Source organism: Sapajus apella, unplaced genomic scaffold (assembly GCF_009761245.1).
Source record: "Sapajus apella isolate SASKATOON/1434 unplaced genomic scaffold, GSC_monkey_1.0 scaffold168, whole genome shotgun sequence".
NCBI classification, from domain to species: domain Eukaryota; kingdom Metazoa; phylum Chordata; class Mammalia; order Primates; family Cebidae; genus Sapajus; species Sapajus apella.
In genome coordinates this window covers 254,623-267,768 of record NW_022437108.1, presented here as the reverse complement: position 1 = coordinate 267,768, position 13,146 = coordinate 254,623, and the positions used below count along the sequence as shown (strand labels likewise).

Here is a 13,146-nt window from a genome sequence, read left to right as displayed (position 1 = left end):
GATAGAGGCCTGTGTGCTGGTCTCTCCTGGGAGGAGGGGCAGGCTTGTGGGGTTCTTGAAGATTCACGTGGCCTCCTGTTGTATACAGACCCAAGGACCCCTCCCCTGTCCCTCCTTCTGCTCAGAAGGGGCTCTGAGAAGCCTTGAGCCAGGCCCCGGACCTGTCACTTAGAGGCTGTGTGCCACCCTGTGAAGAGTGGGATTGTCGTCACCACTGCCAGTTGTAAGGGACTGATGGAAAGGCAGGCACTGCACAACCCACAGGGCAACCCACGCGCTTTCATTCCATCCTCCTGATGACCGGAACCAGTAACATCATGTATTTCACAGGCGAGGAGTCTGAGGCTCAGAGGAGTTCAGTCACAATGCCAAACAGCTGGTAAGTGCTGGGACTGGAACTCAAACCCAGGCCTGTCACACTGGACAGCCTTATAACCACTGGTCTAGGCTGCCCCCAGGGACCCTCACTCAACCTTTGCACACCAATAGTCCAGGATCCTACGGGGGGAGGATCCTGTTTCTTCTCAGGGGATAAAGCCATAGTTCAGAGGGCTTGAGCCTCCCCAGAAGCACGGACAATGTCAGGTGGCGGCTGGTAGACGCGGGAGAGGGCAGGCTGGCCTAGCTATGGCTACCAACTGCTGCAGCCGGAACCAGGAGCCAGGCAGCCTCTCAGAGATGCCTTCAGATTGAATGAATGAATAAGTGACTGACTGCCAACTCCATGCCTGACTCCGCCCACCATGGAGGCTTGGCTTAGAAGGTGCTAGGCATGTAGCTGCGCCAGTTTGGGTGGGGGCCTTGGCCCTGGGAGGAACCCTGGTGGGAGGAGCTGCATCCCAAAGTCTGCTGCCGTGAGGGCTGACTTTCCTACTGCTCCCCTCCACGTTTCAGCTGGGTCTGTGCCCATCAATCCTTGTGTGGCTGGGGTTCTCCCCTAGCTTGGAGAATGAGCAGCGGGATCACCCTGGGTCCACTATGGGGTTGAACCCAAGGAGTTGCCAAAGAAAGAGGGAACCTGGAGGGGAGAAACCAGGCCTCCCCGACCCTGAAGCCCCTCCCTCCTGGCAGAGATGAGGGTGGTCTGCTGGCTGAACTACTGGCCCAGCTTTTTGGGTCGAGGCCCATGGCCGATGGGAAACTTACAAGGTGACTGCCCGCCTCCTCAGTCCATCCTTGGGGGCGCCCCTCTCCAGGGTCAAGTTTGGAGCTGCTGGGTTTGGTATGAATGCGCAGGGCTGGAAGCAGTGGTGGGGAGCTGTTTGGTGAGCCTCCTCCTCTGCTCACACACAGGCAGATCCCGGCCCCAAACCCAGAAGCCCTCACAGCCTGGGACAGGCTGAGAGCATGGCCTGGTGAAAGATGGGGCCAGACTGATGGTGACTGGGTCTGGGAAGCCTCAAGGGCAGCCCCAGAACTGCCCCCACCCCCCAGCCCCACAGCCTGGGCACTCTACGTGGGAAACGGCACACAGTAGGTGCCTGATGCATGCTGTGCAGAGGTTTAGGGCCAATCCTTGCATCAGTCTAGGCCAATGCTGCAGGGAGCCTCCGGCTTCCGGGGAGCTAAGCCCTGAGCCCCGCAGAGCTGTTACCGTCGGGCCTGGCAGTCAGACCCACCACTAGACCAGCGGTGAGGGAATCTCTGTGTCCACAGCCTCAGGATCCCCTTCGGGGCTACAGCACCCCTCTCCAGCCAGTGCTGCCAGCCACAGCCCCAGCTGCTGTCCTAGGAGGAGCCTCTGGAAGTCCCTGGAGCTGCCCCTCGCCCGATGGCCCCCAACCCTACCCCCACGGAGGGCCCCTCAGCAGCCCCATCCCCCCCAGTGAGATAATAATGACCATAATGAGAACAGTCACCCACACGTGTGCACAGCGCTTTACAGGTTACAAAGTGTTTCACATACATCATCTCAATTCCTCACAACAGCCCTGTGAGGTAGGCAGGGCAGGGGGTAATGTTCCCATTTGTACAGATGTGGAGACTGAGGCCCAGAGAGGCCAGTGACCTGCTTGAGGCCACACAGCAAGTGAGCAGCAGGGCTGGGACCGGAGGCTGGGGTCAGCCCCACTCCAGCCCCTGGCTCTCTCCCCTGACTGTGCTGTTCCCCAGGAGGACCCCAGCCCTGTCCAGAGTCTCAGCCACACCCGAGCCAGGCTCCCACCCCTGGCAGTAGTGCCGCCTGGCAGCCCAGCAGGCAGGCTCCCACCCCCATCGGCAGACCTGTCCCCTCCACCTGCTCCCTGCAAAAAGCCAGCCCGGAGCTGGGCCCAGGCCTGGCCCCACAGCCTGCTCCCGATGGCGCCTGGGGCAGGGTGGGCAGGTGGGTGGGGCTGGAACCTCCTTTCCTGTTTTCCTGAGTGATCCCTCCCCACAGGGGAAGAGAAGAGAAAGGAGGAAGAAGAGGAGGAGGAGGAAGAGAAAAACAAGAAACTGAGTTGGAAGAGGGCCCTGGAGCAATCAGGACGTCAGAAGTTTGCATTCCGACTAGCTATAGGAAATAGTTTTTTTTTTCTCTTTTTATTATTTCAAGTTTTCATAAAAATCCATAATTATTGAAACCCAAGTTACAGAGAAAGTTCGTAACTTTTTTATTGAATTACTGACTCTGCCGTGTGTCGGTCTGTCGGCTTTCACCTTCAGTCTGTCAACGCCCCTGTGCAGGTGGGGTCCCCAGGCCTGGGCTTCTGAGGTCCTGGTAGAAGGAGGGCAGGTGGTGAGGGCTGGCGGGGGGGCAGCAGGGGACGGAGGCGGGAGGGAGAAAGAGAACGTGTGGAGAAGGGCAGGGAGGAGGTGGGAAGGACTGAGAGTGAGCAGGTGGCGGCCAGGCCCCTTCCCCTGCCCGGCCGCCCGGGGGTCCCTGCCCCCCACCGCGGCCTCATATCATCTTCATGTTGAACTTGCGGGGCGCGTCGGCGGAGCTGATGCCCGCGTCCGACTTCCGGGGCACGTACTCGATCTCGATGTTGTGCTTCGTGTTGCCCTTGCCCCGGCTCCAGAGAAACAACAGCACCAGGCAGAAGAGGACGACGCCCAGGAACGAGATGAAGCCCATGGTGGTGGCGATGATGAGGGTCTTGATGTCGAAGGGGAAAGGCACAGTGGCGCGGGTGCTGTTGGCCTCTCCCTCGCCCGGCTGGTTGGAGATGAAGGCGAAGGTCTTGTTGGGCTGATGGGGCCAGTCGGGCGAGTAGCTGCGCACATGCAGGTGGGCGGGCATGGAGTCGTTACCGCCCGCGTTGGCCGCGATGCACAGGTACGTGCCGTTGTCCTGTACCTGGGCGTAGCGCACCTCCAGCGTGCCATCGGGGAAGACTGTGAGCCGCCCATTGCTCTTGGCTGAGACCAGGTGCTTTCGGGGCGAGAGCCAGAGGATGGCGGGCGGCGGGTCGCCGTCGGCGCGGCACACGAACTGCACCGTGTGGCCCTCGTCCACAAACACCTGCTGCGCCTTGCGGTCCCGGATGCGGGCGCGGCGGCAGGTGAAGTAGTTGGGCAGCAGCACATCGGGGAAGTCCTTGAACTCCTTGCCCTGGACGAACTCGGGCGTGGCGCAGGTGGGCTGCTGCCGGTTGAAGTTGAGCCGCCAGCGGCGCCGGAACACCCACAGGAGCCGGCAGTCACAGGCCAGCGGGTTGGAGTCCAGGATGAGCGTCTCCAGGTTGCCCACCGAGTGGAAGACCGATTCCTCCAGCGTGGTCAGCTGGTTGCCAGACACGTTGAGCACGCGCAGGTAGTTGAGGCCGCGGAAGGCGTAGGGCTCCACCAGGGCCAGCTGCCCGCCCACCAGCTGGATCTCCTGCAGCCGGAGCAGCTCGTGCAACATGGAGCCCTCGATGGTGCTGATGGGGTTGTAGGAGAGGTTGAGGAAGCGGAGATAGACCAGGTGGCGGACGGCCAGGTAGGGCACGGCGGTCAGGTTGCAATGCGTGATGGACAGGGACGTCAGGTTGAGGCCGTAGAGGCAGTTGGGTGTCATGGTGTCCAAGTAGGGCCAGTGGGAGATCTCCAAGACCTTGAGTCGGTACAGCCTCTTGAAGGAGTAGTCCCGGATGGCGTTGATGTTGAGGTGCCGGAGCCTCAGGACGATGAGGCCGTGCAGGTGGGACAGCGCCTCGGTGGGGATGGAGGTCAGGTTGCACTTCTCCAGCGTCAGCTGCTCCAGGCTGTTGAGGCCGCTGAAGGCGCGGTGGGAGATGTAGACGAGGTCGTTGTCGCCGACCTCCAGCGACTTGAGGTTGTACAGGTCCTGGAACATGTAGTCCAGCAGGATGACGATCTTGTTCTCGCTGATGTCCAGCTTGGTCAGGTTGCTGAGGCCGGTGAAGACGCCCAGCGGGATGAGCTTCAGGCGGTTGCTGCGGAGACCCAGCGTCCGGAGGTTGAAGAGGTTATTGAAGGCGCCCGGCTCCACGGCGCTCACGACGTTCTCGTTCAGCTCCAGCTCCTCCAGGTGCGGGAAGCTGGCGAACTCGTCCTGGTTGAGTGTTTTGATGCGGTTCTTCCCCAGGTCCAGCAGGCGAGTCTCGGTGGGGATGCCCTCAGGCACTGCCACAAAGCGCTTTCGGTGGCACAGCACGGCGCGGTCCTGGGCGGAGCACTCGCAGCGGGGCGGGCAGCCCGTGGCCGAGCCTGACAGCACCGAGCCCAGCACCAGCAGGAGGATGGGCTGCCAGCAGGCCAGGAGGGGGCTGGGCATGCTCCTCGCGCCCCCCGCCAGCATCCTCTCGCTCACCTGCAGCCGGGAGCAAGCACAGGACAGAGGTGGCGGTTAGGGGCAGTGTGTGTCTGGACCCCACCCCAAGCCGCCTGGGTCCCCTCCTGTCCTGTCACGGAGACCCCGATGCAGACAGAGAGGCAGGGTCCAGGGTCCAGATGCCCAGGCCAGAGGGCCTCTGGCCTCCTCATGCTGCCTCCTCTTTGCCTCTTACATTGTCCGGAGTCTTCCCAGAGGACCCTCCCAGCATCCTTGGGATGGAGGGGCTCAGGGAAGGGGCGGGTCACCTCAGAGAGCCTGGCATTGGCGCCACCTCCTTTACATTTCACAGGCGGTGGACTTCAGGCACATGCCCTGCCCTGAGTCACAGTTCCCTTGGTGCTCATCAGGGATAAAACCAGACCTGCTGAGCCGCCTTGGGCTCACAGCGGGGATCAAGGGGCTCAAGGGCTGAGGCCTCTAGGAACAGCCCTGAGAAGCCTGAGCCGAGCAGCCGAGTGTTGCTATCCCCCCAGCATGCATGGCCAGGGCTTCTGAGGCTGCCGGGGATCCCACTGGCTCAGCCCTGAGCCCTGAGCCTCCCTGGGTGCAGATGCCACGCTCTCTCCCCATCAGCTCTGTGGCTGGGTCTGCAGTAAACCAATGACACCAGTCACTGTCCACGGTCTGCCCCCACAGCATTCCTGGACTGCTGGAGGACACCCTCATCCGGAAAGCCCAGCCTTGAAGCCGCCCTCCCCGTCCCCGTGCACCTGCAAACCCAGCCTGGACTCGGTGGGATCTGTGAGTCTCCCCTTCCTCTGGGTCCCATCGGTGACCCAGCTCAGGCGTCTGAGCCCAGGGCCTGGAGAGTCTTTTCCTGCCTCCTGGTCTTGGCTCCTGCGGTTCTCTGCTCTGGCAATGCCCCTTCCCTGGCTGTTGAAATCCCATCCTCAAGGCCTAATTTAAGTTCACTGCTCTAAGAAGTGTTTTCTGATACCCAATTAAGACTGTGCTCCGGCCGGGCGCGGTGGCTCACGCCTGTAATCCCAGCACTTTGGGAGGTCGAGGCGGGTGGATCACGAGGTCAAGAGATCGAGACCGTCCAGGTCAACATGGTGAAACCCCGTCTCTACTAAAAATACAAAACATTAGCTGGGCATGGTGGCGCGTGCCTGTAATCCCAGCTACTCAGGAGGTTGAGGCAGGAGAATTGCCTGAACCCAGGAGGCGGAGGTTGCGGTGAGCCGAGATCGCGCCATTGCACTCCAGCCTGGGTAGCAAGGGTGAAACTCTGTCTCAAAAAAAAAAAAAAAAAAAAAGGTGGGGCCCCTCTTACGAGACCCCCCAGCCTTCACCTGTCTGTCTCTCAGGGCTCCCACCACCTGCTTCCTAGCACCGGGGTTCTGCACAGCTGCTAGTCTGAGGAAGGCGCAGATTCCCACAGGCCAGGACAGCCAGGCAACCCCGGAGGGGTCTGTCCCTGTGGCAACACCCCGGCTTGTTCAAGCTGGGCCCTGAAGCCATGCAGGGCTTGGGAGGTGGTGACAAGAGGAACTGCCAGGAGTGGGGTCCACGTGCGTATAGGCTGCGGCTGGGATGAGAAAGGGGCACGTGGGAGCCTCTGTGTACCTCTCCCATCCCCTGTTTAGAGGTCACTTGTCCCCACTTCTGCCCCAAACTGCCTCACATCTCCTCCTTCCCTCCTCTCTCTCCATCCACCCCCATGGGAAACTGGCCGGGTAAACAGAGTGAGTGGGGGGTGGGGGAGGGTAGGTCAGACCCTAGGAGCAGCTGCCTCCAAACTCCAGGGGTGGATCGGATGGCCTCTGGGGGCCAAGCTGCAGCCACCGCGCTGCTGGTGGGGTAAAGCCCCGTCCCTACTCCTCCACTCCAGCCTCCAGTGCCCCGGGGTTTGCCGCTGTGTCCACACCCTGCACTCATGGCCTGAAGGGGGCTCACTGCAGGAAGAGGAGGCCCAAATTGGATGTCCCACCTTTCTGCCCTAGCTCAGGCCCTTCTCCCACCCCTCCCCACACCTCACACAGCCCCTGCTTTCAAGGCCACGGGCCATCCATCCTTGTCATCCGTGCGTCAGCCATTACGGCAACTTGAAGCTCAGAGAGGTTGTGGCTGTCTAACGATACCCAGCCAGTAGAAGGAGCAGTTCTGGGGTGGGAGCTCTGGCCTGTCCACAAAGTCACACACCTGCAAATGCTCCACCAGTCTCCCAGGACTGACAGGAGCTTGGTGGTTGTTGATTGACTAAATGACTGATTAAGCAGAGGACTCAGGGTGTCACTGACATGTTATGGAATCTGCAAGGGTTTTGTTATCCCCAAGGGCTTTGTCCACCCCGACCCTCCCCTCAGCCCCTCTCATCCTCTCTCTCCAGGCTCTTCTGTAGTTCAGCCTCCACCCTCCGCCACCAGGCTATTTTCCACAGTCACACACGCTCCAGTGACCCACCAGAAAAGCAAACATCCTGACAGGCGATCAATAAGTAATTGGGCTGGCAGCTGGGGCTGGTGCGGGTGTGAGGCTCGGGACCTCAAGAAGTAAATAGGACTTTCCGCATCCAGCTCAGGGCCGGGCTGGCAGGTGGTGGGAGCTGCTGGAGAGACGGCTGGGGAATGAGGGGCTAGTGAGGACATGGGCCACCCTGAGGTGCCGGTAATCCCCTCATACAGACAGGAATCTGGCACGCAGGAAGCCCATGCCACCTGGCTTCAACCTGCCCACTAACCTCCTTTCTCACCAGTCCCTGAGCAAAGCCACCTGGGCCTCCCCACTTTGTCCTGCACATTCTTGCCTCTAAGACATCTTCTTCAGGAAAACTGTCCCAGACTCCTGTCCCAGCAGCCTTTGTAACCTTCCACCCCAAAGGCCGCCTCCTCCAGGAAGCCATCCTTGACCTACTCGGTCAGATATCACCTCTTGCCCCCAACACCGTAGCCACGTTATTCTTATTAGCAGTGATTTTATGTAATTGGTATACAGCACACCTCATTCCCAAAGTGATTTGAACCAACTGGCAGAAAAATTATGCTACAAGACCATTAAAAGATAAAAAAAAGGAAGCCAGTCAGGAAACAATGCCACCAAGTTCTGCCTAATGACTAAAGGTGAGAGTTTCCTAGTGACCTTGAGTAAAGAGGGAAATTCGCTCTAAAGCCTCAGCATCATGAATGTATGTTTCCTGGTTCAGTCATGGGTGCGTGTGTCTCACCTGCTAGAGAGTGAGGTGCCCAAAGGCAGAGAGTGTCTGTCGCTCGGAGTGAGGTGTGGCACAGAACAGACCTCAGGGGGTGTTCTTTGAAAGGAAACAGGTGCGCGAGTGAGTTTTTGCAGGGATGGACGCCTTTCTGGTGGGGCTAACCCTCGATCAGGCCCGCTGAGCAGTGAGAGACCTGAGGAGCTGCGGTATGCTGGAAGCTGGGCACAGTGGTGCTGCAGTCCCTCTGTTGCCACACTGCAATCCCAGCTACTCAGGAGGTGGAGGTGGGAGGATCACTTGAAGCCAGGAGCTCGAGACCCGGCTGGGCAACATAGTGAGATGCCTGTCTCCCATAAAAATATGAAAGTTAGCCAGGCGTGGTGGTGTGCGCCTATAATCCCAAATACTCAGGGAGGCTGAGGTGAGAATCTCTTGAGCCCAGGAGTTTGAGGCTCCAGTGAACCATGATTGCGCCACTGCATTCCAGCCTGGGTAACAGAGCAAGACTCTCCATCTCTAAAAGCAGTCAATCAATCATCATATAAAAGAGAAATACATTGGCAGAAAAGCTGGTCAGCCTTGCCTTGTGCAGCTGCCACCCCCAGGCCTGGCAGTAGCCCCACGGAGCCAGGGGCCACGCTCTGTGCAGCTCTGGGAACACACAGGTTCTGAGACGCCTCGCCCCATGCCTCTTACATGTGGCTGACCTAAAGGTGGGGAAGCTGAAGCTTGAGAGAGGCTCGGATGCCTGCCCGAGCTGGCACAGCAAAGGCATGGCCCGCCGGGCGTAGTGTCCTGGTCCCCCACCCCCATGGCGTCCCTGTCATCTAAGGATGCTGGCAGAGTCATGTCTGAGGGGTCGCCCAAACTGCTGAGTGGGCAATGTGCTGATCCTGCCAACCCGGCACTGTTCATGCTGCCGGCTACTCCTGCAACTGTCAAGAAGAGGTATTTTATGCATTTTAATCAGTGTTTTATTTTGGATCCTTGCCCCCTGAAGGGCTTCCTACAAGGGTAAGAGTTTAAAAATTGGACCAATAAATACAAAGGAGGTAAGTAGCAAAGGCAGGCAGGTAGGCAGGCGGCAGCTGTGCCTGGAGCACCACACACAGACCCCCGGCAGCCAGTCCCTCCCTGGCTCAGGGCAGTGGGGGACGCCATCGGCCCTGTCCCTCCCTCTGAGCTGCCCATAGCAGGAGGGACAGGCTGCTGGCCACCAGCCACACCCTCCTTCATGCCACGGGGCAGATACAGCCTGGTTCAGGCAATGCTCCGACACGTGAGGTTCTCTGTGGCCAGCCTGCTGTGTGACCTCAGCCATGCCTGCCCTCTCTGGCGTGTCTCCCCCACTGCACAGTCAGGGCTCCACTCCAGGGTCCCTGAGGGTGCTGCCACCGGAAACTAGCCTTTTTCCAGCTGCAAGGTCGACATGCCCAAACCTTGCTAAAGGGTAGAGGGGAATGGGAGGTTCATGCCCCAAGGTGCAGTTTCACTGGGGCTGGAAAAGCCTCTTGTGGGGGAAGGCTCAGGATGGCCAGCTTCCTTCCTGGGGCATCACATTCAGGGTGTGCCCCCAGGGTCTCAGGATGGAGGAGAGTAATTAGGGGAGATGGAAGGGGCCTGGGGTCACCCATGGACAGGTTCAGAGAACACTGAGGGAGCTAGGTGTCACTCTGTGCCATAGGCAGCATCTGGAGGCCCACGGGTGTGGGCATGACTCCCCCACGCATCCTCTACAGGATCTTCCACCAGACACCTTTAGAAAAATGGGAGGGACTAACACTTGGGCAGCTCCTGCTATGAGCCAAGCCTGGGGCTTTTCTTTTTCTTTTTCTTTTTTTTTTTAAGACGGAGTCTCACTGTGTTGCCCAGGCTGGAGTGCAGTGGCGCAATCTTGGCTCACTGCATCCTCCACCTCCTGGGTTCAAGCAATTCTCCAGCCTCAGCCTCCTGAGTAGTTGTGATTACAGGTGTCCACCACCACACCAGGCCAATTTTTGTATTATTAGTAGAGACGGGGTTTTACCATCTTGGCCAGGCTGGTCACGAACTCCTGACATCAAGTGATCCACTGGCCTTGGCCTCCCAAAGTGCTGGGATTACAGGTGCGAGCCACAGCGCCCAGCTGAGGTTTGGGGCTTTACACACGTTGTCTCAGAAACACTATATGCAGAAGAGACCTTTCTTACCCATTTTACAGATGAGGAAACAGGCTCTGAAAGGGGACTTTGCTTGCCTGGGTCCTGGGTCACAAAGCTCGCAGGGGCAGAGATCTGTGTCTCAAAGCTGGGCTGCCTGCCCCAAGAGCTGCCTGGTGCAAAGCGGGGCTGACTCTGTAGGCCGGGCCAGGGGAGGGCTGCCCTGCCAGGGTGGTGCCAGGGTGAGGCCCCAGGGCTCAGGGAAGGCCCTAGTCTCAGAGAGCTACACCCAGGCATCTTCCCGAAACCCGACAAAAGCCTTTCCCCATCTTCCAGAAGACGGTGTGTTACAGGCACCACGTGCGCTCAGGGCTTTCCCACGCTCTTCTCCTGTGCCTGCTGCTGCCGCCTGGGCTTGAATCTCACCTAATTTGGGGTTGGCTGAAGTGCAGGATGGCAAATTTAGTTAGTTTAGGTTTATGGTATCAGTATCTCATGGTGCTCCCACTCAGCGTTCCTCGGGGACCGCAGGGACCCCCACACAACAGGCATGCGATCTGCATGGCGCATCTGCCCCACAAAGGCTGCGGCCCAGGGTCCTTTGGGTGCTGAGCCTGGCTGTGTGGCCAGGTCAGGGCCTCACGGGGAAATGACGTGTGCGTGCGCGGTCCTCATCTTGCCTTGATGCCTGCCATGCCTGTGACCAAGTGGGCGGCAGGATGGATGGAGCCAGGAGGACGGCAGGCCTGGGAAGGGGCTGGGGCACTTGAGGAAGTCTGCCCAGGGCTCTGCCAGCTTCACTGCCAAGGAAGGATGGGGAGAGCCGGAGAACGAAAGAGACAGAAACCGAGAGACCCCTGGAGACACGTGGTGGGTGAGGGTGGTGAGGAGGGGAAGAGACAGGCGGAGAAAGCAGGGGGGAGGGGAGCGGCGAGGCAGGAGAAAGATGGGCCAGGACGGGAGAGACGGGGGGCCAGAGCTTGCCAGTGTGTGTGTGACGTGTCTGTGTGTGTGTATTGTGTGTGTCTGTGTGTGTGAGCGGCCTGTATGTGTGTGTGGCCTCTGTGTGTGTGTGTGGTGTGTCTGTGTGTGTGTGACTGGTGTGTGTGTGTGTGAGTGGCCTGTGTGTGTGTGTGGTGTGTGTGGCCTCTCTGTGTGTAACCTCTGTGTGTGTGTGATGTGTCTGTGTGTGTGTGACTGGTGTGTGTGTGTGTGAGTGGCCTGTGTGTGTGTATGTGTGTGTGACTGGTATGTGTGTGTGTGTGTGTGAGTGACCTGTGTGTGTGGCCTCTCTGTGTGTGAGTAACCTCTGTGTGTGTGTGAGATGTGTCTGTGCATGTGGCCTCTGTGTGTGTGTGTGTGTGAGTGGTGTGTGTGTGTGTGTGAGTGGCCTGTTTGTGTGTGTGGTGTGTGTGGCCTCTCTGTGTGTGAGTGGCCTCTGTGTGTGTGTGAGATGTGTCTGTGCGTGTGGCCTCTGTGTGTCTGTGTGTGTGTGTGAGTGGTGTGTGTGTCTGTGTGATGTGTCTGTGTGGGGCGTGCATGTGTGTGCTGGCTGTCCCTCCTCCCCCACTCCTGGGGGGCACAACCACTGTCCCAGGCCCCCGCCTGCCGCATGTCAGCCTGGGCCTCTTAACACATCCCGTCCCCCGACTCCACAGGTGAGTCTGAGCACTTCCACATCCGGGTGGGGGGAGACTAAGAAAGGTGAAGGACTCACGCAGGGTCACCGAGGAAGAGAAGCAAGGCCCAGCCTGGGCGCCCTGTGATTTGTCCTCTCCCCAAGTCCCTGCCTGCCGAGGTCCCTTTGCTTCAGCTTCGGTTTGCGGATCCGTTTCAGGAACTGATAAAGAGTTTTAGAGGGAACTGCGCCTGCTCAGAGATGATGGGGGCCAAGTGGCCAGGAGTGGGGGTGCAGTGAGGCCCATCTAGAGGGGCCTGTGGCGGTCACCCCGCAGGGGTTTCCTTCTGTCACAGCGGCCAACTGTCCATGCCTAGAGGCCTTGTACTTGGCCTTGAGAAGCAGCTCAGGGCCTCCCCAGAGGCTCTCCTCTAGCCTGGGGAGAAGGGACAGCCTCTGGTGGGTCCCCTCTGGATCTCCGGCCACCCTCTGCCCCCACTGCTGCTGGGCTTCTCCCAGCTCCGCTCCTGTGGCTTCTGCAGCCTCCTCTCCCGTGGCCCCCCGGCTGAGAGCCTCCGAAGCGGGGCGGGCCTGATAGAGACCCACGCTCCCAGGCCCAGCCTGCGGACGCGTGCACCTCACAGGGGCAGAGAGAGCCTGCCGGACGACAGCTGCGAGGGGCAGGACTTGCACTCTGGCCTCCACCTCCTCACCTAGCTCTCAATGAAGGAAGGCTTCCTGGAGGAGCGGGAGGTGCTGTGTGAGCTCAGACTGAAATACATTTTCCACAGGCCAAGGAAGAGGCCGGGGAGGGCGTTTTGCACAACGGGAAGAGTGACATCGAAGGTGTGCGGGAGGCAGGGACGGCGGCCTGGTCCGCCTGACAGCACCCTGGGACTCCTGATGGCTGCTCTCCTGGCCCAAACCCTGCCTCAGTCCTGGACTCCGTGTACAGACACTACATTCGGGGTTTCCAGGGCCGATCCCGCTGAGCTGGGAATGGCTGACAATGGCAGAAGGGGGGAGCTGCAAATGGGGAGGCAATTTCGTCACTGGCCTGTCTCATCTGGGGTGCGGCCTCCTGGCCTGTGGGGAGGGGTGAGGCTGGGCGCGGACCCTGAGAGTCACAGTCCTGCGCCCAGGCCGAGCTCCCGCGGGAGAAAGCCGGGTGGACTGTGCCGCAGCTGTCCCACGCCTCCTCCAGGGCTGGTCCACTTCACCCCCGCCAGCCTCCCCTCTCCCCTCCTGGTCCTCAGCCGCCCCCCACGGGGACAGAAAAATCAACCTGGAAGAACACTGAGGTCAAGTCCTTTGTCGTGTATAATTATTTTCCTCTTGTTTTTGGTTTTAGCAAACAGTTGCGGACCCCTGGAGTGTCTGTGTGTGTGTGTGAGTGTGGTGTGTGAGTGGCGTGTCTGTGTGAGTGGCCTGTGTGTGAGTGGTATCTGTGTGAGTGGCCTCTGTGTGTGTGTGTGTG

General features: G+C 59.6%; 1 protein-coding gene across 8 annotated transcripts in view; it reads right to left on the bottom strand.

The window, feature by feature from the left end:
• Positions 1-1,854: 1,854 nt before the first annotated feature.
• Positions 1,855-13,146, bottom strand: part of LINGO1 (leucine rich repeat and Ig domain containing 1) — a 206,601-nt gene continuing 195,309 nt past the window's right edge. For 6 of the 8 annotated variants that reach the window (XM_032267307.1, XM_032267306.1, XM_032267308.1 and 3 more), the window contains one exon: positions 1,855-4,735. In XM_032267307.1, the coding sequence (XP_032123198.1) occupies positions 2,879-4,723 (1,845 nt within the window). In that variant the 5' untranslated portion in view covers positions 4,724-4,735 and the 3' untranslated portion in view covers positions 1,855-2,878. The remainder of the gene's footprint in view (positions 4,736-13,146) is intronic. The other 2 variants (XM_032267305.1, XM_032267304.1) reach the window with 1 other exon arrangement.